The following is a 23,219-nucleotide window of genomic DNA, read 5'->3' as shown; positions in this document are numbered from 1 at the left end:
GTTGTTAGCAGACAAGACAATCACTGCACCATGGAGTAACAAAAGGAAACCTAAATGAGCTAACACCACTCGCTCAAAAAAGTACAGCAATACACTTTGATTTAGTACGGAGGTGTCCGCACCCAAGATGGAATCACTTCAGATGCCAAACCAGAGTTTCACAAGCCCAAATCAGATTTTGCCAGGGCTGAGCGAGCAGACTGGAACACCTTGTGCACAGCTCCAACTACAAAGCAGCTGCTACCAAAGAATACCTAAGATATCAATCTGTAACAGTCTCCTTTGTATACCCGTGACAGCTGAAAAAACTCAAAGTACTCATTCAACATCCTTTTAAAAAAGTTATCGCCCCATGAATGTTTATACAGTAACACAAACCGATGTTAAATGGAGGAAAGTGACTAGCTACATCCTTTGCATTGGCAAACGATAGCATCATCTCTGAGCCTTATCTAAAATGGCTCTAGCCGATAAGAGACGGCAAATGTAACGGGGATTAAAGAAAACAAAACATTATCTGAAACGGTAATCGATTCTTTTCCCCCAGTTTGTGTTTCTAAGGAACAGGGAACAGATCCCCCTTCTCCCCCCTTCACAGAGACAGCCCGGGCCCGGTGCAATTCCGCAAGGACCCCGCAGAGCCAAGCCCGGGGCCCTGGCCCCGCTGCTCCCGGCTCCCGCCGCTCTGCTAGCGGCGACACGGGCTGACCCCAGGGCACGGCAGGGATCGGTGCGGGAGAGACAGCCCCCCAAGCGGCGGGGGGCGGGGGCCGCGGAGGCGGCGGGAGCCCCCCTACGGCGTGACAGTCCCCGAGGGAGGGGGCAAGCCCCGCACCGAGACCCCTCAGCGCACGGCAGTAGTTACCCGGCTGCTGCTGCCGTCTCCGTGCTCGCTTCCCCGGCGGCCCCGGGTCCCCCCGGGCCCTGGTGTTCCCGGCGGCGATGGCAACCTTCTGCTGCGGTGCGGCGACGGAGATCGGCGGGAAGCCCCGCGGTGGCCCGACGGGGAGCGGTGGCGGCGCGGCGGAGGACGGGGCGAAGCGGAGCGTGGCGGCGAGACGGAGGAGGCGGAGGCGGCAGCGGCGGCGGGTGGCGGCGGGGGAGGCCGGCCGCGGCCTGGTCCCGGCCCCGATGTGCCAGAGCGGGAAGCGCGGGACCCCGACGAGCTACAGTCTTTCAGCCGGTGAGAAGAAGACGAGGATGAGGGGCCGGAGCGGCCGCTGCCGGAGCGGTACATGATGGCGCCGGGGGTCCCGGCGGCCCGCGCGATCGCCCCAGCTCCTCTGACCCGGCCCCCCCCCCCCCCCCCGTAACCCCGACTGACCCCCCCCCCACCCCCCGCGCGTGCGCGCCGCCGGCCGCCCTGCGCGCGCTCCCGAGGCAGACACCGGAGGGGGGGGGCCCGGGGGGGAGGCGGGGTAAGCCCGGGCCGCGGAGGGGGCGGGGGATGGGAGGTGTTGCCTGGGGACGCCTGCACAAAATGGCAGCCGCCGAGGGCCGGTCACGTGTGGCGGGGCGGGCTGCGGGCCGGCGGGAGGCGGGAGCTCGGGAGGGCGCCGCTCCTTCCCTGCCCGCTCCTTCCCTGCCCGCTCCTTCCCTGCCCGCTCCTTCCCTGCCCGCTCCTGTGCCTCGGTGGCCGTGAGGGGGTCACGCTTCCCCGCCCTCCGGCGGCTGCGTCGTCCTGCTTGACTGTCCTGCGGGGCTTCCCCCCGCCTCGCTTCTCTTTGGGTTTCCCGGCTGATGGAGCTACACCGGGGAGCTGTGGGGAGACGCTGAGGGGTGGACCTTTGTCGGACCTTGCCACATGGCGGTGATAGTCCTCCGGGTTAAGGCAGCAGTAAAAGGGCATTGGTGGTGGTTTTAATTCTGCTTGCACTGTGCTGTGGAACTTGGCATGGGTGGTGGCCTTAGGCAGAAGCGTGTTAGTGATGAATCCTTGGCCGCTTGATGAGGCGGCGCTGAGCCTGAGCTTCCAGCGCATACAGTTTCCGAACAGGTTTCCTTGACGTGACTGCCGTGAGCTGGGGTGATGTGATGGGGAGGAATGGATTCCTGCCTCCTCCCTCTCCTCACCTGAGCACTGGCTACCCGCCCTACACAGTGCAGGCAGCTGAGTCCAGCAGTTTCAGTTCTCACAAGTGAAGCACGAAATGCTTCTCTTACTTCATGCTGAGGCTGGTGAGGAGGAAGAGTGTCTTAACTGAAATGGGCTAGCAATAGAAAGTAATGAGTGCAAAGGTTCTGAAAAAAATTCTCCTATTTCCTGAATTTCTGAGCCTTTATATTCAGAAACTGGGCAGAGTTTGTACTGAGGGTTTGAATTTGGAGACCCACTCAAGTTTTGCAGTGTTGGATGAAATATTGCCTGTGTTCTGTAATCGCTAGAACAACACACCCTTAGAAGCATACTACTTAGAGCAGCAGCAACCAGGAGCAGGCTGGTGGGTCAGGGTCTGTGATACTGTAACAAGGTATTTCTGCTGGGAGGCGTTGTGTACAATTGAATTAAATCCATCTGCCCCACTTTGACATTTCCTGTGTGAGTGCACCACTACACAGGGTCAGGAAATACACTTGGTTATGCCAGTGATCAATGCTATATAAAAAATACCTATTTTCAGTTACTACTGTCCACTCCTTCCCCTTCTCTGCTATGGCTGATAATGTTCATCTGTGACCTCAATTCAGTTAGTATCCTGGGATACGAATGTCATCTTTGAAGAGCCCCAGCAGACTGCCGATCTCCTTCTAGTGGGAGCAAAGCACAATGATGGTGAAGGCAATGGGTACTCAACCTGTTCCGGCTACCTACCCAAAGCGTCAGATTTGGTGACACATGGTGAGGTACAGAGCTGTGCTTTATGGTAACTACAACTCTGATGTGCACCTAGGAATTTCCCCTCTAGTTTTGTATTGTACATCACATCCAAATAGTTTATCACTACATGGAATATGCTGTTATCCTGAATTTGTTGGAGGAAAATACTTGACTGACTCGTGCTCATTACCATTTTGTAGCACCCTGTCATCTTACTGAGCATTACTCTACAATTAGAATTTATAAACTCATTCTGTACTAGCTGCAGTGTCATGTTTCAATCACATGCTTTACTGAGTTAAGGTTTTAAAGGGACGGAGCACCCATAGTGAGATTCAGTTAAATTACTCCACAAATCAGTGCTGAAATCTGCGCCTCTGCCTTGCAGAGGTTTTTGCAGTACTCCTGTGACTGGCACTCCAGACTCTCACTGGATAAAGGAGGTGCCAGTCAGTCTGCTCTGCTACAAGTTCCAGCTCCCAGACTCCTCTTTGGAATTCCAAAACTCATCTTTGAACTTGCAATTGGCTGCTGCTTGGAGAGATTTTTTTTTTAGCTGATTGTGTGCTGGGGGCAGTGTTGGGGTAATACTGTGTCTCTGAGTTCTCATTAGCCCTCAGATAAGAAAGTCGGGGGAGCAAACAATACTGAGAAGGAAAAGAAAATCAGAAAAGTTAGCAGTAGCTCAGTATGAACAAGTAAGCAGAAATCAGAATAGATGTTAAGTCAGACTGGACCATTGGGTTAAAAAGCAGTGCAGTAATGGAGGAAAACCTAAGACCTTGGTTATAACTTTTTTACCTTTTTATGACTGACTAGATTCAGGGACATGAGACAACTGTGCAGCACTCCCTTGAATGTTAAATGGCTTGGCTGCTCATAATAACAGAAACAATTTTTGTGGTTTTGTGACAAAATGAGTGTTCTCATGAGACTGTGCAGTGGAAGACACCCCTTTTGCCTCCTGAGCTTTGCATTAATTTATCCCCTGGAAAACAGGGCAAGATACGCATGTGGTTCAGGTTCAGGCAGAGCAGCCTGTTCATGAAAAGTCTTGGACTGAGCCAACTAATCAAACCTTCCCTGGTCATGACATAATGGAACTTGAGGATGGTTCAGCTGATAGCAGAGCCCTGCCTGGGAGCACAGAAAATGCATCCAAACAGACAACTGCTTTCAGAGATTCTGCATCAATTGATGCAAAATAACCACAGTTGATAGTTCTGAACTTAAGGCTTGTCTAGGCTGGCTTCTGTTTCAGCTCAATATTTACTTATAGCTAGGAAGTGAACTGGGCATGCAGCCTGCTCTCATTCCCTGATTCTGAGTCCTGGGAGGCGTATTAAGTCATCTGTTACAAAATAGACTCATAAGAGAAGGCAGATAGCTCTTCCCCACTGGGGGCATACCAATCCAGAGAATTAAAAAACTCTGGATAATAGCGAATAAAATCTGGCCTGCATTGGCCTGTGGGGTGGATTAAATTAAACCTGTTACTATTTTTTTTTCCCTTTCATTTTGATTGCTCTGATTTTTTATAAATGTCAAGTGTCTGATTATTTATAGTGTGCAAGGTACTTTGTAAGCCATATACCCACAAGCCTGTACTCCCCATGGCGCGCATCTTAAACCAGTCAAATACATAGCAGTAAATGTCACAGGCAGCAATATTCAGAAGAAAGGAAAGCCAAAAGGAAGCACTACAAGGAGGAATGTTTCTTTAGATTCTTGCCATGTTCCTGTCTAAATGCACATACACTGAACAAGCACCAGTGATACCAGATAGGGCAGCGTGGATTGGTGTTCTCCTCGGGTGCCTTTTTTTTTAATAACCTTTATGTTTGTTTTCCCATCTGAGTATAGATAATGCTGTCTGGAGCAAACTGGGATCTGTGGCCTCTGAAAGCTATCCGTCTTTCAGCTGAAGTGGAAAAGTTCATGCTTTTCAACATAAAGAGTTTAGGAGAGATGAGCAGGCAGAATGCAGTATGTGGAAAACACTAGAACAGAATGTGGCTGAAATGGAAAAGCTCTGAGAGTGATCAGCTTAATAGAGAGAAGGATGGTCTTTGTCCTGATACCGAGAACTTCTCTCAGTCAGGGGAAGTGGGTGTTTGCTTGGGGTTTGTTAGTTTGTTTTGGTGGGGTTTTTTGTTTGGGTTTTCTTCATTTGGAAATAAGACATCAGAACCTTGAAACTTTAAGTTTCACTTGTGTGCAGCTCATCCTTCAGTCTCATACATCCCCTCTTTGCTCTCTTGAGAGTTTGCTGCTTTCACACCATTTTGTTAAAGTGAAGCTTCCTTGAGCAGAGAAGACATAAAACTTAGTGTCAAAGCATCTACAGGAGAGTTCATTCTAGAAACCTTTGGACAACTTGTGGCAGACAGAGCAGACTGCCAAAGGCACAGAGTATCTATAGCAGTATCTAGCTTTGTCATGAAAAGGCAGTCTCGCAACCTTGACATGCAGGCCAAGATTACTTTCAGGGTTGTGAGAAATCAGAATGCTCAGAGAAAGCAATTAAACAAGGACATGTATATATGTGTATGGTTTTAGGAGAACTCCACTGTCCTACTCCCTTCAAGGAAACTGTAATCCGAGGGTACTGTGGCCTACAAGCTCTTGCTCGTATCTCTGCTGCTTCAGACTCCCTCAGCCAGATTGTTCTGTTTTCTCAGACAGGAACGTTACTGATACTCTCCTTCCTCAGCACCCCACTGATAATACTGTTCAGAGAAGTCTTTATTGTGTCTCTGATGCTGAAAATAGTTTTCTACCTGTGATGAATTATTCACCCTGATATGAGAGAGAACTGAGGGAGGGCTTGGGGGAACTGAAGTGTTCCCTGCATCTGCTATAAAAATCACCAGCAGCAGGTGAAATTGCTGGGTGGGTGTGGTGACGTTTACCGCACACTCCTGTTCCTGCCTGTCAGGGATGAGGCTTTATGTCCTGTCCTTTTCTGACATCTGGGAAGCTGATCATTTACTCACTCCCCAATGCAACATGCACAGTTTGTGTTACTCAGATGATTGTTTTAGGCTAAGATAATGATCTGGCTTTTTACAACTGTTACCTGCTGTGCTGAGAGAGTGTTGCTGCTTTGGGCATACTCATCCATTGCTGACAAAGTGCTCTTGCACTGTATCATTTGCTATAAGCAAAAAACACTGTCCCAGCAGTGTTTATAGCACGTTTATATCCATGGAAGTAGTGCCTGGGCTGTCCCTGCTAGTGCTGGCTTCTGGACACACAGCAGTGCGTAGATATCCTTGTGCTCATCGACACAGTGACACTGCAAGTATGTAACAAGTGTCGGTATAGAAAAGTCCAGGGTACCAGGCGCTGTGGGGCAGATGTGATAGCAGGAGGGGCAGTAAATAAGAGCGCAAGGAAGGGACCAGAGGACTTTTGGGGAAAACCGTGTTTATTCATGACCGGGGACTGATTTGAGTCTGTTTTTAACTAGAAGATAAAGGTCTGAACTACGTGCGCGTGTTTGACGTGTTTCCCTCTACCCCTCCTCTCGACCTCATGCTTTTGACCTGAATTTTTGACGCTCCCTGTGTTCGCCAACTACCCGCCGGCGGCACGGCGCGTTACAGGCTGCTGAGCTGGAGCTGCTTGGGAATAGATGGCAACCGCTCCCAGGCGCCGCCGGCACCTTGACCGCCGCCTAAGGCCGGGCCTCGGGCCGGGGCTGCCGCTCCCACCTCCGAGCTGCCTCGGGCTCCGCCCGCCCGGTTTGAGCCGCGCCCCCACTTCGTTGCCTACCGCCGGCTACGAGGCCCGGGCGCTGCGGCCCCGCTGCCAGGGCTGCGGCGCGTCCTCCCGGCCCACAGGGGGCGCACGGGGCGGCACTGCGCCTTCCCCTTCCACTGCGGTGAGCGCGGAGGTGGGGGGCGGGACCCACCGAGGTACGGCGGGGGGCAGGGGTCAAAGTTCGGCGTGCGGGGGTAACTGTGGTATTGCACCCTGGTGGGGCGGGCTGGGGGTCCCGGGGTTCCCGTGCCGGGCTTGTGTCCTTCAGCCGGCCCCGGGCTGGGGACGGGCTCAGCCGGCGCGAACGGCAGCCGGCGTAAAGCCGAGGCCCTCCCGGGTGTGCTTCAGCCCCGGGGGGCAGCACCGAGGAGAGAGCTCTGAGGGTGTCCCTCCCTGGGTAGCCTGAAGGTATTGCGTGGTCTTCTGGTTGGGCATCAGCATCCCCCAGAGCGACTTGGAGGGTGGTTAATACTACACGCTCTCTTTGAAGATGTAAATATAATGGATAGGTCGCAGCTCAAAATAATTTTCAAAGTGAGCAATAAAAAGGCAAATGCTTCCTGATGTTAGTTTCCAAAGGGTAAACAGGCCATGGGGGAAAAAAAATCAGCCTGGAAACAAGCAGAAAGCATCAAATTCCCAGAGCACTGGGGTCCCAGGGTGACTTAAAACCATAATTTAGTTTAAGATGGAGCTTGATCGTTTTGTGGAGTAGATGTTAAGACAGCAAGTGCACTGCAGCAGGGCCTGGGCTGTGTGACCCAGGAAGTTGTTTCTATCCCTGTGTTCGTTTCTTATCACAGTCCACCTCGGACTGGGGCTGTACCTCATGCTGTTCTTTCTTTTCTACCCTAGGGGATCCTGTCTCTCAGACTGAATTCTCAGCAAAGGATGGAGAACATCCTGGCTGATTTGTGTGGAACCAGCCCAGAGGACCCACTCCCTGTTTGGGATCATGGCAGCATTGGCCATTGCTTTAATCAGCTGACATTAAATGTGATTCCTCATGTGGTCCTTGCAGTGGTCAGTGCCTGCTTCCTTGGCACTCCAAGGTATGACAACTAATTTGTCTGATGCTTGGTTATTATGTAGGACTGGAGGTGAGGCTAGAAATTAGCTCTCCTTAATAATGTATGTGCTTAATACATAATTAGAGAAGAGCACAATATTATAAAGTTACTATGTTTGTCAGCATCCGTTCTAATTCAGAGTGTGTTGTACAACTCTAGTCCCTTCAGAAAGGAATCCAGAAAGACCAAATTAGGTAGTGAGCATAAAATCACTATAGTGATTATAGTGAGAAAACATTTCAAAAGAATTTCAGTAAATGGAGATTGGGAAAACTGAGAGTCTTCTGGGAGAGAATATAAATCCAAGGTGGCATGGAAAATGTAAATAAAGTAATAAGGGGTTGAGAGAAAACAAAAATTGTTTTTCTGTTTACCCTCTTCTGAAATTCATAAACATGGCAATGTTCAAAGGATAATAAAGCAAGTGATAATGAAATATTTTGTTGGGCTATAAATTATGGCCTTTACATACGCAGCATCACCGAAACCAACAGTGATAGAAATAATGCTTCTAGACAGAATATCACAAACACGAGAGAACTCAAGGACCACAGATGAGACACAGAGAATGTTATCATCTGTAATTGGTGCTAAAGAAGTTAAATATAACTTTGTTGTTAGTCCTCAAGGTCTGCAGTCTGATTTGCCCATGAAATACCACAGTTTGCAAACAAATTTATGCAGAGAAATGCTATTCTTTGATAGCACCTGAATCTCTGGTATTGATCAGATACTGGGCAATATTGATCTGATGTAGTTGAGCAATGCCAACATTCTGAAAAAGCTACAAATTGAGGGAGGTGAATCCATGAGTGAATGGATAAAGAGGGTAAAAGGAGAAGAAGAAAGGAGAGTACTGACTGAGAGGTGATGGAATTTCAACTGTAAATTTTTTCTCTGTTCTTTCCTCCTTAAGAATCAGCTCCCGAGTGCCTTGCAGGCCAGGGTGGGGATGCAGAATCACCGCATCCTTAGTACTTGCTGGCCTGTTCCTTGTTGATACCATCCCAGCCACCATTTCTCAGCAGGAGCTGGGCCCTGTGTACCTGGAAGTGCTTGCCAATGGCACTGCTGCCCTGACATGGCTCACACACAGCTTTGTTCTTCTCACGCTCTGCAAGTCCGTTCACAGTTTTACCAGAGGCCCTGTGGTCCTGATGCTCCTCACTCTTTTGCCCATACCTTCGTTCATCATCACGCTGGTGTGGTACTACCAAAGCGGGACAGCTTGGTCACCTGCCCACCCTACTGCCTCCTTCAGGTTTGCCATTCTCTGCCTTCAGCTGGCCTCTCTGCTTGTGTATGTGATAGCCTGCCTCTTTCCCACTGCTGGCAGGCAAGACTTCCTCTCCATCAATAGCTCCTGGCAACAAGACCAGCTCATCTCAGAGCCAGGGATCCCAGTGCCTGATCAGCAGAGAGTGTCAGAAGATGGTGAGAGCTGGCTCTCACGCTTCTTTTATATTTGGATGAACCCTCTTATGAAATGTGGCTATCAGTGGAAGCTGAACCAACCACAGGATGTCTATGTACTTCCTCACCAGCTGGAGGCTGCCAGGGTCTGTGAGCGGTTCTACTCTTGTTGGCAGAAGAAGGCAGCTCTGCACCAAGTAGAGGAGGAGACGGTGTCTCTTACTAGCTCAATCATTGCTGGAGGCAATGGGAATAGCGACGCCCCAGACAGCTTGCACCATGGCCAGGAGGCCGTGCAACTCTTCTCAGTCCTTCATGCAGCTTTTGGGCTTCGTTTCTACTCCCTTGGACTTCTTAAGCTGGCTGGCAACCTGCTGGGTTTCTCAGGTCCTCTGCTTCTGAACCTGCTGGTGAACTTCATGGAGTCACAGCAGGAGCCCCTGAGCCATGGGGTGCTCTATGCTCTCGGGCTCTTTGCTGGCTCCTTCCTGGGTGCTCTTTTGCGGAACCAGTTCAGCTATGAGGTGAACAAGGTGACACTGATGGTGCGGGCTGCTGTCATCTCTGCCATCTACCACAAGGCTCTGCGTGTCAGCAGTGCCAGTATTATGCGCTTCACAGTAGGGGAAATTGTCAACTTCATGAGCACGGACACCAGCAGGTTGGTCAACTTCTGCCTCAGCTTGCACGAGGTGTGGAGCCTGCCTTTCCAGTTTGCCATTACCCTCTACCTCCTCTACCAGCAAGTGGGAGTAGCTTTTCTGGGAGGCTTGGCCCTGGCACTGCTGCTTGTGCCCATAAACAAGCTCATAGCTAACTACATTGTGATGAACAACAAGGAGATGCTGAAACACAAGGATGCACGGGTCAAGGTGAGGCCGAGCTGGTGGCATTAATTCTTTCAGGATTTTCTCTCTGAGTTTGTTGCTGTGTTTGATCCCCATTTGTCCCTAGAACATTGGCTTTTTGGCTGCTTGTGATGATCCAAAGCTGTTGGGAAAAATGCTAGAGGGAGCACACACACAGAGACACTTGGTTCAAAAGTATTTCAGGGTGATGCAGTTTCACCACCCACAAGATAGTGAATCTCTAATGCTTGTCTTGTTCCCTGGGCTAATGCAAGTTCCCTTGCAGGTTTCTTTTCTGCATGTAGTACTTAAGGTGGGACTCCTGATTGCTTCTTCTAGAGATGCTTCCATCTAGGATTGCTCCAGTAATGCCATCAGTGGTGAGGTGGCTTGCAGTCTGGACAAAGGCAATGATCATGGATGTAGTGGTTTTATATTGCTCCAAGCTTAGCACCCTCAGTCATCTTTTCCACTGATTCTTGCATATTTGCTGTGCCATGTCTTTGCCACATCAAACATTAGATTCCCACCTTTTAACCTTGTATTTCAAATGCAACGGACAGCACTTTCACTCACCATTTCCATCATGCTTTGGAAGAATTAAGTGTAAGTCAATTCCACGTTAGAACTGTTGTGAGCTGTAAACTTATTTCTTTTCCCAACACAAGGTGCATCAAGTTGTAATGGGTAAGCTGGACTTTCTTCAGCTATGCAGGAGAGTTTTGCTGAGTGAAGTCTGCCTTGTTAGTTTAGTTTTGTGTTGAGTACAGACACATCTCAGCTTGCTCTGCACAAGCTGGCCTGAGAGCAGGGATTAGAGGACAGTATGTTAATGGGACACCTGAGCTGCAGGATGTGCTGCAGGCAGCCTCTGGATACAGGCTAGCTCTGCCAGGGCAGCACCAGCCTGAGGGTCGGGTGTTATTATCTCAAGGTGCTGTCAGGTCAATGGAGGTAAATGGCATCCAGGCTGGAGATAGTAATTCCACATATGCTTTCACCTGTGTTGCACATCCTTCAGTTGTGCAGTAGGGTAATATTTTGCCTTTTCCTGAGCCATACATGGCACAGGTGGTTGAGGAAGCTGGTGGAAAGAGTAAGAGTGAAGTTCCCAGTAGCTGCTGCTTGAGTTTATGTCTCTGATAGCAGTGAATGGTTCCTGGTATCTCTAGCCTGGCCCTTAACAGGAGGCAACTGCAAACCTGGCCCCTGCCCAGATGCCTAGCTAACATTTGGTGTGTTAGGCAAGCACTGGTTGTTCTATGTGATTTTCCTCTTTGCCTGCAGCTAATGACAGAGTTCCTATGTGGCATTCGTGTGATCAAGTTTTATGCCTGGGAGAAGCACTTCAGCACCAGGATAAATGCCTGCCGGGATGAGGAGCTGCAGAAGCTACGAGCCATCAAGTACTTGGATGCTGTGTGCGTGTATCTGTGGGCAGCACTGCCTGTTGTAGTCTCCATTACCATTTTCATCACCTATGTCCTCTTGGGTCACCAGCTCACTGCCACAAAGGTGAGTAGTTAGTAGGGAGAGCTCCAGCTTGTCTCATACAGAGGACAGTCTACACTGGGGCTGCAGTCTCTGGGAAATAAACCCACCTGTGTCACCCCACGGCTCTTCAGGCTCTCACTGATGAAGCTATTTGGAGAATACAAGAGGCGAGGGAGGTCCTGCCTCCAGCTCATGGCTGTTTCCTTCCCCATGCAGGTGTTCACAGCATTGGCCCTTGTTGGGATGCTTATTCTGCCCCTCAACAGCTTCCCGTGGGTGTTGAATGGGACCTTGGAAGCTAAAGTTTCCTTGGATCGAATCCAGTGTTTCCTTGAACTTGTGGACCAAGACCTGGAAGCTTATTATGCCCTAGGTAATGTCAGAGAACGCTGCTGGGCTTGACACCCTGGGCAGGGGACACTTGGAACAGAGAGCTGAGGTGTGAGGCCAGGGGCAGTACTGGAGGGTAGCTGACTGTCATCCCCATCATTAAAGACGTTCAGTTGTCAGGTTCAGAGTGAAGGCACTTCATGTCTATGGAAAATGGGAGACAAGGCTGTAGCATTCCTCTTTACCAATAGTAGGCCATTGCTTGTCCTCACAAAACCTTGTTGTTAGTGTCCATTTAGAAGAAGCTACTCCCTACTCTGTCCAAAGCTCTTCTGAAAATGAAACCACCAACAACCTTGGCTTTGCCTGGCAGAAAGGGTTGCATGCATGCCCCTCTCCTGAGCCATTCCTGCTCCTTTTTTCTCCTTCCTTGCCTTTTGCCAGCTCCCTGCCATTCTTTTACCTTCAACAAGTTATGCTTACTGTGTCTCCATGACAGCCAACAGGTCACCATGTGTGTCTGTTGCGAGCTGGAAACAGGAGGGTTGGTGGAAGGGAGGTATAAGTTTAAGGGCAGGTTAGCAGGCAAGATCCCATTCTGTGCTTGGGTCAAGGGCATCATGGCAGTGCCTTGTCTGTGGCCTCATCCATTTGGGACAAAGCTGATAGTATCTCTGACACCAGGTGCGTTTAATTTTCTGGTCTTCTCATAGTAGTGCAATGCTATGCTGCTTTTCTCTTGCAGATAGCCCTTCAGGGACTGCTGTTGCCATGGAGATGCAATGTGCATCCTTCTCATGGGTGCCAGTTGAGGAGGAAGGCACCACGCAGCCCTTATCCACAGGCAGTCTGCAACTGCACATTGAGAACCTGTCGGTGAGAAAGGTGAGCAAGACTACAGGAGGTAACAGAGAAGAATGGCACTAGAGAATGGAGGAGAGGGAGCATGTTTTCATGTTCTCCTGGTCTTACGAGCTGTGCATCAAAATTTTCTCTTGGTCAAGGGGCACATTATCACAGCTCTCAGAGCTGAAGGGTACTGGAGGAGATTCAGGCATGGCTTACAGACAAGAGATAAACCAATTCCCTCTGCTTTCTGCCACTGCCGAAGGAGAGGACTGGGCAGGGAGCACAGCTGGGCTCCAGAGTTAACGCTCCTTGCAGACTTGTGTCCTGCTATATCAGGAGTCAGGTTTACCCAACAACTTCACCCAGCTCTGCTGCTGAACCTGTGAGATAATCCTAGTTTGTAACAGCAGTCAGATTTCTTACAGTGGCTCAAGAAATCTGGACAAGTCATTCTGTATTAGCACATCACACTGCTCTTTTTCATTTCCCTTTGCAGGGGATGCTTCTGGGGGTTATTGGGAAGGTTGGCTCCGGGAAAAGCTCTCTGCTTGCAGCCATCGCTGGAGAGCTCATTAAGTAAGTACCCTAAAGACTTCTCCCTGATTGGTCTCTCCATGCCACAGCAGGCAGGCACTATCCAGTGTCATCCTTATTCGTAGGCCATTTTGGTCTGCCAACAGTTCTTCTTTGTTGCCCTTTCTACCTACTTCTGCTGCACTTGCAGACAAGGTGGACGAGTGTATGTTAGTGACCTGGAGCAAGGATTTGGTTTGGCCACACAAGAGCCTTGGATACAGTTTACCACTGTCCAAGAGAACATCCTTTTTGGGCGGGAATATGATGCAACGCTGTATGAGGAGGTGGTGGAAGCCTGTGCCCTTTCTGAGGACCTGAACGTGAGTAGATGACAGCTGGGTTTTTCAGGCAGAGCCTGTCAGCAGCTGATGCTTTTTTGGATAAGAAGGAACTTCCCTGGGATCTGGAAGGGCTGAGTCTGTGGTGCTCCTTTCAATAATTCACTGAATTTGAGCCTTATGGCTATATTAGCCAGCAAACCTGGCTGTTACAGGATAGGAAGCTAGTCTTCTCTTCCCAGTTTATAACCTGATGACTGATTTTCGGATGTGACAAGCATTGGGAGCAACTGTTTGCTTTAGTGGGAGCTATGAATACTCTGTAAAGGCAAGATACTTACTTGAGTTTTATATTTATTTGTTTATTTCAGAGTTATCTTGGACTAGAAGTCGCTCTCAGTAGGTAGTTCAGATGTGGCCACCGTATTGTGGAGTGTAAGAGAGTTTAGTTGCATAAATGCCAAGCTTGCCTATTGTCTGCAGAACCAGTGTATAGACTCTTGCATTGTTTAATTTTTGGTAAGGTGTCACCCTAAGGAATTACTGCCAGAGGTATGGGAGGTACCTCACTGTTCTGGCTCTGGGTCCCCAGTAGTTTCCTGTCCCTTCTAAATGGATTTTCTTGAATGTTTTAGATTTTACCAGCAGGTGACCAGACAGAGGTGGGTGAAAATGGTGTGACACTCAGTGGGGGACAGAAAGCTCGAATAGCCCTTGCCAGAGCCGTTTACCAGGTAAATAGCAAAGGAGTCATGCTAGGGCAGATTGTGCCCAGTGCTAACTCAGATGTAAAGAAGCTGAAGTACTCAGCTGTACAGTGTGCTCTGGCAGCATGTCTTAAACCACATCGTGCTGGCCTAATGTGCTGGTGGTTCACCACACAGCAGCACTTGCACTTTTCATTACAGCAGGGCCTGCAGCTGTATCCTTGTCTTTTGTCTCCCTCTCAGGACAAAGAGTTTTACCTCCTTGATGATCCCCTGGCTGCTGTTGATGCAGAGGTAGCCAACCATCTTATGCAGAAATGCATTCTTGGAGTTCTCAAACACAAGACCAGGATCCTTTGCACCCACAGAACGGAATTTCTGGAGAAGGCTGATGCCTTGTTATTGATAGACAATGGCAGAATAGTTAAGACAGGTACACTGGCTGTCCTGTTATGCATTCGTTCGTGCCTGTATGCCAGTCTTGAAATGGCTTGAGCAAAGATGGACATGAGGGAGTAGGATTAACTAGTGGGAACCCAGTGATAAAGAGCTTGAGGACTCTGCTGTGGGCAAAGATGGGGTGGAAGGGAATGTGCAGATGCACAGATAAAACAGAACAACCCTAGAGCTGAGGGGCTAAGGCAGAAGGCCATAGCAAGTTATATGGAGCAGGGCCTTCAAGGGTGCAGGTACTGTGAGAGAAAATAGGAAATGTTATGAGAGAACAAAACTACCATTTCACAGCAAGAGGCAGTGAGTAACTGACAGCTGTTCCTCCCAGACTGAAGTTTTGCATGTCTCTCTTTGCAGGTACACCAGCTGATATCTTGCCACTTGTGGAATTCTTCCCCAAGTTCAAGAATGTGGACAAGAGGCAGAAGAATAAAGGTCTGTATGTGGCAAGCTTGAGGAAGGTCTGGGCCAGCACAGCTCAGCTGACCACCCAGACAGAACCCGTACCTGGTAACTGCTGGCCCTAGAGCAGATATCCCACCACCTTGCTCTGCTGTGGCAGTGCTGATCTGTGGATAGTGTGTTCATAGAGGAGGGGAAGCCCTTGTATCATTGGATATTAGTCTGGAGTACTGTTTGAACCTTGTTCCACTTGTGGTCCAGCTTTGAAGGTCTGCCAGGATTGGTGCACTATCTTGAAAGAGGAAAGAGGAGGGAAGAAAAGTCTCCTTCATAGCCTAGACTTGTTCTGTTCACAGCAAGGAGCAGCTGCGGGAAGAACTTACATTACACTGACCTTTGCTTTGACCTCCATTCCCACAGCCCCCGATGAACAGGGCCAAGAAGAGGCTGTAGAGACAGAGGCAGAAGAAACAACCCCAAACAATCATCTAATCCACAAGGAGGAAGAGAAGAAAGAAGGGGCAGTAGCTTTTCAGGTTTACAAGGCATACTGGCTGGCAGTGGGCAGCTGCTTGGCTTTATCCATTCTCTTCTCTCTGTTCCTGATGCAAGGTGAGGGAATGGCCCAGCAGCACATCTCTCTTTAGACATTCCTCACCTCTCATTCCCTGGTTGTGTGGAGTCCAGGGAAGAAAAGAGTCCAGGGGTTTAATTGCTCTCCCTACAGCAGGAAGATCCCTGTTCTTTTCCCCAGGCTAACGTATCACAGTTGTGAGGGGGCACGTGTGGCAGCAGGATCTGGCATCTTACTGCTGCAATTGTGTGTCTGCTTCTCTAGCACTGCCCTGTTGCTGCTGCAGCTCAAGGCTGTTCCCTTGCTCCTGCTTTACTAATAACAGTGGAGCATGCAGGCAGGGGAAGACTAGACTGGTCAGTGAGGCAATAACAAAAGTTGTCCAGGATTTTCCTCTCCAGCTTTTCTGCTTCATATTTGCTGATTGGAAGGTTGAATCCCTCTTTATGTAGTCTGTCTTTCTTCGTAGCATCCAGAAATATTTCAGATTGGTGGCTCTCACACTGGATCTCCGGCATATCCCAGACAGCAAATACTTCTGTGGTGGTCTGCTCAGCTTCCCCACCTTCCCCAGAGTTGCTTCTCTTCTCCGTTGTTGGGCTTGTGTAAGTGAATCTGGTCAGGAGATGCCAACGGGAGCACACTCCCATTTTTGCCTTTAACTGCATTTCCTGTGAAGATCCTTTCTGAGAGCAGGGATAAACTGACCACCCCACTGCAGGGGATCTGAGTGGCTGCATTTACAAAGAGAATCGAAATCTCTGACCTGATGAGGGGCCCAAAGGGTCTCTGCCTGGGGCTGATGGAAGCTAGCTGCATAGTAATCAAAGTGTTTGTCACAGCAAGCCAAAGGGATATCACAGGAATATCAGGTTTAAGTGTCCTGGTTTCCCCTTGAGCATGCTCCTACGTTCTCCCACCCTATCTGTGAGTTTACTGTCATGGGGACCTTAGCGGATTCCTAACCTTCTTCCTTCTGTGTTCCAGCTCCCCCATTCAGGCTTTGGATGCCACCCCAGCCCCTTCCAATGGCTCACTGGATGTGAATTTTTACCTGATGGTTTACGGAAGCATTGCAGGGGCCAACTCCCTCTTCACCATTCTTCGGGCCTTCCTCTTTGCTTATGGCACTATCCATGCTGCCACTGTCATTCACAACCGACTGCTCCAGAGGGCTCTAAAGGTAATGGTCAAAAAGTCCGCTCTAAAGGTAATGGTCAAAAAGTCCAGGGCAGGCTGAGGCTTCTTCAAGTCACTCTGCCTTGACACTTTTCTCCTAGTTGGGAGTAAGGGTTTGGGAGGTGCATTAGGGTTTCTGCTGGTATTAGCTGACTATATCCAAAAAAGGGCTGCACCACAGCCAGCACAAGGGACCAATGAGCTGAAGTTCTAAATTTGTCCCATAAACCTTGTTCCATTCCATGGTGAGGGAGGGGAGTTATGACTACCACCTGCATCTATTCATTCATTAGGCTTAGATACATAGGAAGATGAAGGCAAATTGAATCAAAGTAGCTTTTGCTACTCATCCTGAGCTCAGATTCAGATGAAATTGGAAGGAATCATTAAGCAAGATTTAGGGCTGATGCTGGCATGTGCCAGTTAACTTTCTTTCGTATTTGGGCATCCTTGGGTTCTTGGGCTAGAGTAAGGATTAAAGGTTTGGAAGATAGGATTAGAGGCTAGGATTAGAGGGTTGTCTCACTGGCTGCTGGTGGGTCAGTATGGGATCTGAGTCACTGCTATCTCGGTAGCTGCCTGCCATTCACCACAGAAGGGCTCCTTCCTTTTACCGTATAAACAGCATGAGTTAACATGGCTGAAAGTGGATGCTGGCTTTGGAATCTGAGATCTCTTCTTCAGCTGAGGAAAGGAAGGGGTCTGTCATGGCCACCCCTTTGTGGCCTTACCTGCTGCCCATGGTGCTGATCTCCTGGGCACTGTTCTGTGGCTGGATCTCACTGTAGCTGACTGGTTCTTACTTTTTGGTTCTCTTCTTGCCAGGCCACAGTTACTTTCTTTGACACCACACCAACAGGCCGGATCCTGAACCGCTTCTCCTCAGACCTGTACAGTGTGGATGACAGCCTGCCATTTATCCTCAACATCTTCCTGGCCAACATGTATGGGCTTTTGGGCATGCTGGTGATAATCACCTATGGCCTCCCTTGGATTGGTCTGATTTTAATCCCCTTGGCTGCCCTCTACTTCTCCATCCAGCGCTATTATCGGCGCACGTCCCGGGAGCTGAAACGCCTTTACAGTATCACCCTGTCACCTCTTTACACTCACTTCTCAGAGACCCTCTCAGGACTGAGCAGTATCAGAGCCATGAGGGCAACACAAAGGTGAGCAGAAAAAAGAGCACCCAGAGAGCCAGAGCTTTGGCTTTATATACCAGGGCCTTTCTGATATGAGGCTAATTACAGGGTAGCAGGAATGCCCTTGGTCTGGGGCAGCAGGAATGGAGGTTTAGTAGTGTAAACCTCTGTTGTGTACCTGCCAGGTTTGAGATGGAGAATCAGCTGCGCCTGGAGCAGAACCAGCACTGTCTCTTTGCCAGCAACACAGCAATGCAGTGGCTGGACATCCGCTTGCAGATGATTGGAGTTGCTGTGATTACTGCTATTGCAGGAATTGCTATCATCCAGCACCAGAAGCAACTGGGAAATCCAGGTAGGCTGCCAGGAATTGTTCTGTGCCCACTCATAGGCTGTGGCCAAGGGGTTCCTCCTCTCCTAGCCCAGAGTTGCATATCTTTCTACATGGGATAAGATCCAGAGCTCCTGCTCCCTGTCCCTCAGCAAGTCACCCACAGTATAGTGCTTCAGTTCATGTTCTCCTCCTGTGTGTCCCCATCCTCAAGTGGGATCCCAGACTCCAGGGTGCTGACTTCTTTGTTTCTTTGTCTTGCCACCAAGATCCCAGCTCCTTCTCTGCCAATAACATTCTTGCTTATGTTTTTGTCCTTGCAGGACTTGTGGGTCTGGCACTCTCATATGCCCTGTCAGTCACAAACCTGCTCTCAGGCCTCATTTCCAGCTTCACTCTGACAGAGACCATGATGGTGAGTGTGGAGCGGACAGAGGAATACAGCACAGACATCCCCATGGAGCCCCAGGATAAACTGGTCCAGGTAAAAGCTCAAATATGTTCTCTAGGACAGGCCCATTTTCTGACTCTGTGCCCTGCACTTGCCTCCTGGGGAGATTGCAGGGTTCCAGTTAATAAGTGGAGGTCCCTCAGCCTTAGAAGCCACCTTGATTGCTCATCCTTTACCAGTACGTATCCTGGGGGAGATGAATCTCTGGCAGGAGTTGGTGAAAGTTGGAATGATGGGAAGGGGTAGGAGAGCAGAATGGGTGCTGGGTCCAAGCTGTGAGAGAAAAACAACCCTAGAAGGGGACTGGAATTGGAGCAGTGCTGTGTGTTGGGTCTGCTCAGAAGCCAGACAGCCATCCAGAGGGATAAATGGGGCTTGGCCTGTGGGGAGGTGAGGCTGAAGGTGATAGTGGATCACAGTCGTACCCTGTCTCACCTATGCATCCCTTTTAGGTCGCTGCTGACTGGCCAAGTCAGGGGCTTGTAGAGTTCCAGCAAGTGGTCCTGGCCTACCAAGGGGGCTTGCCTAATGCACTTGATGGTGTGAACTTCACCATTTACCCTGGAGAGAAGGTGGGGATTGTGGGTCGCACAGGATCTGGAAAATCCACCCTTTTCTTGGCCCTTTTCCGCATGCTGGAGCTAAAATCAGGACAGATTCTCCTGGATGGTGTCAACAGCAAGCTGGTGGGCTTGGACGAGCTGAGGTACGGAGGGCTGAGCACAGTGGAGGGTAGCTGGCGGGGGCTGGAGGCTGAGAGCTGTCAGTGGTTGGGTACCAAAGAGAAGAGTGAGGAGCAAAGGACTTATAATCATGGCAACCTCTTGCTGATTGTGGTAGTTTCTTTTGAGTTGCTCAGTTGTTTCTGACCAGCTGTGCTAAAGAAACCGGACTGAGTGTGTTACCTGTGTCTCTTTGCCTCTAAAATATGCAGCAAGCAAAGACACCCCACCCCAGGAAGGAAAAACTACCGGCCTTCGTTTTTCTGTGGAACCCACCCCATGAACCCTCAGCTCTCATTTGGTTGCAGATCTAGGCTGGCCATCATCCCCCAGGATCCATTTTTGTTCAGTGGTTCAATCCGAGAGAACTTGGACCCCCAGGGAAAAAGGAAAGATGCTGAGCTCCGTGAGGTGCTAGAGCAGTGCTACCTGTGGGATACTGTTACTCAAATGGGTGAGTCTGAACCCAGTGAGATGCAGCTGGTGAGCCCTGGTACTGAGACAAGGGAAAAGGCCTTAGCTCAGTCAGGGAGATGAGGAAAAGGGCCAGGTGAATGCATTAAGGAACTGGTTAGGTGAACACAAGGACCAGGGTGGGAACAGGTCTGTGGGAGTTAGTGGCATTCCATGAGGATTAGTATCAAGGGACTGGCAGATGATGGACTGGGGGCAGGATCTTGCTGATGAGACCTGGCCCCAGTGGATGTTACAGCAAAGCCTGAGAGATAAGCCAAGCCCCAGTTCTAGGGGAGTGTGGCATTTTTGTGCCACATGTTGCATCCAAGCATAAGGGCTCTGGTTCCCAATGTTTGGGTTTGAGCAGGACTGGGATATTGAGTGCTTCTGCAAAAGCCCCAGACTGGGGAAGCTGTTTGGGGCCCTGCGCGGAGCCTGGTGGTGTGACTGCTGAGCTTGACCCCCACAGGTGGATTGGACAGCGAGCTGGGAGAGAGGGGAAGGAATCTGTCTGTGGGCCAGAGGCAGCTGGTGTGTCTGGCGAGAGCCCTCCTGACACAGGCCAAGGTGAGTGCCCTGCCTCCCTGGAGCAGGGGGGAAGGGGAGTGAGCTGCTGATGGGTGTGGGAGCAGCAGAGTGCTCCAGAGTTGGGGTGTGATGGCAGCAGACATCCTGTGCTACCTTCTCAGGCTTTCTCTCGGGAGGGATTGGGGTGTCCCCTGGGGCACTTGGAGAGCTCCCATTACTCTCTGTCCCTGGCAGGTACTGTGCATTGATGAGGCCACAGCCAGTGTGGATCAGAAGACAGACCAGCTGGTGCAGCAGACCATCCGCCAGCGCTTTGCTGACAAAACTGTTCTGACAATCGCTCACAGGTACGGAGGATGCAGCACTCTGCGCCTAAATTCATCCCACCACTCACAGGGAGAGGTGGAGCTATTCTACCATGCCTGGGCCTTGAGCTGAGCAGGGAGGACTCTGTGATGAGGCTTTTCAAGTGTAAAGGCGGGATCTTGCCTACTTGCCTTTTTTGCTTTATTTGCCCTGGGTGCTGAGAACAACTGGATGCGGAAATGTTGTACCCAGAAACTGGGAGACAGCAAAGGGCAAAAGGCTGCATTGTATGGCAGATGGCTCTTCCTGGGCACTGCTTCTTGGGACTGGGGAGTGAATCAGACCTCGTGGTTCTGCCAGTTTAGAACAAGGAGTAATGGACAGCTATCTTGTGGAAAGGAGCAGCATTGAGAGCGGGTAGGAGCAGGTGTCTCTGGCTCAGTAGAGGGCACTGCAGGACAGCCGTGGCCAAGGGCTGCAGGCAGCTCCTGGGTAGGCAAAACGCTGGGTGTCTTGTTTCCAAAGCCCAGGCAAGACACAGCGACAATGCCTGCCGCGCAGGTGAGAAATTTAGGGTTAGAGTAGGGAGACTAGCTAGTTGCAGGCAGAGGGAGGAGGGCAAAACATGAATACCGTGGATACTGGGAAGGGATGGGTCAGCATTAGGTAGTGCTATCTGCCCAGGGTGCTCTTACTCTTGCCAAATGGAGAACAGTTTGGAGGAGGATTATGCAGTTGTATGGAGGGTGTTTTCAAAACACAAAGAATACCACAAAAATAAAAACCAGATGAGCAGGGGCTGGTGTCCTGGTGCACAGAAGTGGGTAACAGACAGGGTGGGCTGGGCATGGAAAGTGAATCGGGTGGGTCTAGTTAAATACATCAGATAGGACAGAGGCAGGAGGGGTGTGGAGGGAATGTGGTTCATACAGTAGGGATATTGTGCCTAAATAGAGTAGAAAGGTAAGAGCACCATGGGCTGAGGTGTGTGTTTGGGTTTGGTGGAGGGAGGCCACCTCTGATGGGAGTAACTAGAGAGGAGAACCAGCAGAGAAAGGAGTGGCTGAAGGTGAGGCAGCAAGACTGGGTTGAAGATGGCTCCAGCCCCTCTTGCACTGGGTTGAGGAGAGATGGGGGAGAGCAGAAAGGAAAGGTGGTAATGGAGTTGTTTTGTACTCATGCTTCTTTCATGCCATTCAGCTTTGGGTGAACCATAATTGGATGTTTAGGTGAAAATCTAGGCTGGAAAATGACTCAGTACTTGTCCCTTGCCCCTCCACACCACTTCCAGTGCTGCAGCCTGGCACTCTTTTGGGGATGGATGTGTAACCAAAGTCCTTAATTCCACAATGCTTTATGCCTGTTCAAATTGTGTACAATGTCTTCCAGATTTGTTGGGCTGTAGTTCAGCACTGAACAGGACATGACTGTGCAAAGACATTCCTGCTGCCCTGTCTTCCCTCCCCAGGGCCAGAGGTTGCTGCCATGCTTAGTAATTCGGGCAGAACAAGGTACAGACATGTGGTGTGGGTGTGGTGACTGGCAGTCTGGCAACCACAAATCCACTGGTGGTGACAGTGTAAGCAGAGATGCCAGATAGCTGGGGAGTGGCAACTGATGCTCAAGTCCACTTCTGCGGCCCTCAGGAGGTGGCAGGTAAGGAAATGTAGGGGCAAACAGAAGCAACTCAATAACTCTCCTGTGGAAGAGAGACATCTTGTGCAACCCTACAATCAGGCGTGCACTGAGCTTTCCCTCCACAGAGCTTCCCTCTGTGCTCCTGATGGCCTGCCATGCCCAGCAACAGAACAGCATTGCTGTGCTCTCCTAAGAGGTGGTGCATTTCAGCAGCATGCAGAGGCTTTCTGGGAGCTGGACTGCAGTGTGCCCCTGAGTGCAAAGGGAGATGGTCCACAGATCCTGATGTTGGCAATGTCAAGGGACACCCCTTGACAGCAGGGGAAGCAGTATTCAGGGTTTCTCCTCAGATACACCTATGTGTATCCTGGTGTTTGCTGTCCACAGGTTGAACACCATCCTAGACTCGGACCGTGTGCTGGTGATGCAGGCTGGAAGAGTGGCAGAGCTGGATTCACCCACCCGCCTAAGCCAGAAAGATGGCTCCTTGTTCCAGCGCCTCCTGCACAGCGGGCAGCAGTGACTTCCTCCTGGGCTGAGCCCAGGCAGCCCTCCTGGCTCTGTGCCTGGCTTCCCCCTCACCTATCAGCACTGTCACTGCAGGGCCAGTAGCTGCTGAGGTGAGAGAAGGGTTTATTCCTGCCTGCAGACAGTGATTGTGAGTCCTCAGGGATTCCCTGAGGCTCCTGCATGGCACTGCAGCCTTTCCTTTAGTAGGGAAGATGGGATCTGGTGTTTAGGGCCATGCAAGCCTGGCTGTTGGGATACTGCTCCCCTCCAAGGCTCCCCTTTGAGATGACAGAGGGATTTTCTGCTCACTGAACAATCAGTGAATCCTAATCTGAGACTTAGTCTCACATGTACAATTTAAAATAAAAGTGGAAACATC

At 50.3% G+C, this 23,219-nt stretch overlaps 2 protein-coding genes across 4 annotated transcripts in view; one reads left to right on the top strand and one right to left on the bottom strand.

The window, feature by feature from the left end:
• Positions 1 to 1,446, bottom strand: part of ZNF318 (zinc finger protein 318) — a 27,255-nt gene extending 25,809 nt beyond the window's left edge. For both annotated transcript variants that reach the window (XR_009746536.1, XM_061471012.1), the window contains exon 1: positions 866 to 1,446. Coding sequence is in view for 1 of the 2 variants with exons in the window: in XM_061471012.1 (XP_061326996.1) it covers positions 866 to 1,237 (372 nt within the window). In the remaining variant the exon portion in view is untranslated. The remainder of the gene's footprint in view (positions 1 to 865) is intronic.
• Positions 1,056 to 23,219, top strand: ABCC10 (ATP binding cassette subfamily C member 10). Of its 2 annotated transcripts, none has more exons than XM_061471014.1 (22): positions 1,056 to 1,183; positions 7,439 to 7,635; positions 8,570 to 9,938; positions 11,202 to 11,429; positions 11,625 to 11,781; positions 12,484 to 12,623; positions 13,084 to 13,163; positions 13,312 to 13,483; positions 14,077 to 14,175; positions 14,392 to 14,581; positions 14,959 to 15,036; positions 15,424 to 15,615; positions 16,047 to 16,182; positions 16,565 to 16,760; positions 17,582 to 17,925; positions 18,084 to 18,253; positions 18,553 to 18,713; positions 19,133 to 19,386; positions 19,711 to 19,856; positions 20,328 to 20,425; positions 20,621 to 20,733; positions 22,718 to 23,219. In XM_061471014.1, the coding sequence occupies exons 2-22, from the start codon at positions 7,475 to 7,477 to the stop codon at positions 22,851 to 22,853; spliced, it is 4,620 nt and encodes a 1,539-aa protein (XP_061326998.1). In that variant the 5' UTR covers positions 1,056 to 1,183; positions 7,439 to 7,474; the 3' UTR covers positions 22,854 to 23,219. The 2 variants fall into 2 exon arrangements, with proteins under 2 accessions (XP_061326998.1, XP_061326997.1); XM_061471013.1 differs by having other exon boundaries at positions 19,615 to 19,856.

Source organism: Pezoporus flaviventris, unplaced genomic scaffold (assembly GCF_033815535.1).
Source record: "Pezoporus flaviventris isolate CSIRO_AGI_PZ_B2104156 unplaced genomic scaffold, CSIRO_AGI_Pfla_v1 ptg000066l, whole genome shotgun sequence".
Taxonomy (NCBI): domain Eukaryota; kingdom Metazoa; phylum Chordata; class Aves; order Psittaciformes; family Psittacidae; genus Pezoporus; species Pezoporus flaviventris.
This window is presented reverse-complemented; position numbering and strand designations above follow the sequence as displayed.

Coding starts and splice junctions, on each gene's coding strand:
- ABCC10 (XM_061471013.1), top strand. CDS start 7,475: ATGGAGAACATCCTGGCTGATTTGTGTGGAACCAGCCCAGAGGACCCA. Junction 15,037..15,423: donor CAAGAGGCAGAAGAATAAAG/GTCTGTATGTGG, acceptor CCATTCCCACAG/CCCCCGATGAACAGGGCCAA. Junction 20,734..22,717: donor GTTCTGACAATCGCTCACAG/GTACGGAGGATG, acceptor TGCTGTCCACAG/GTTGAACACCATCCTAGACT.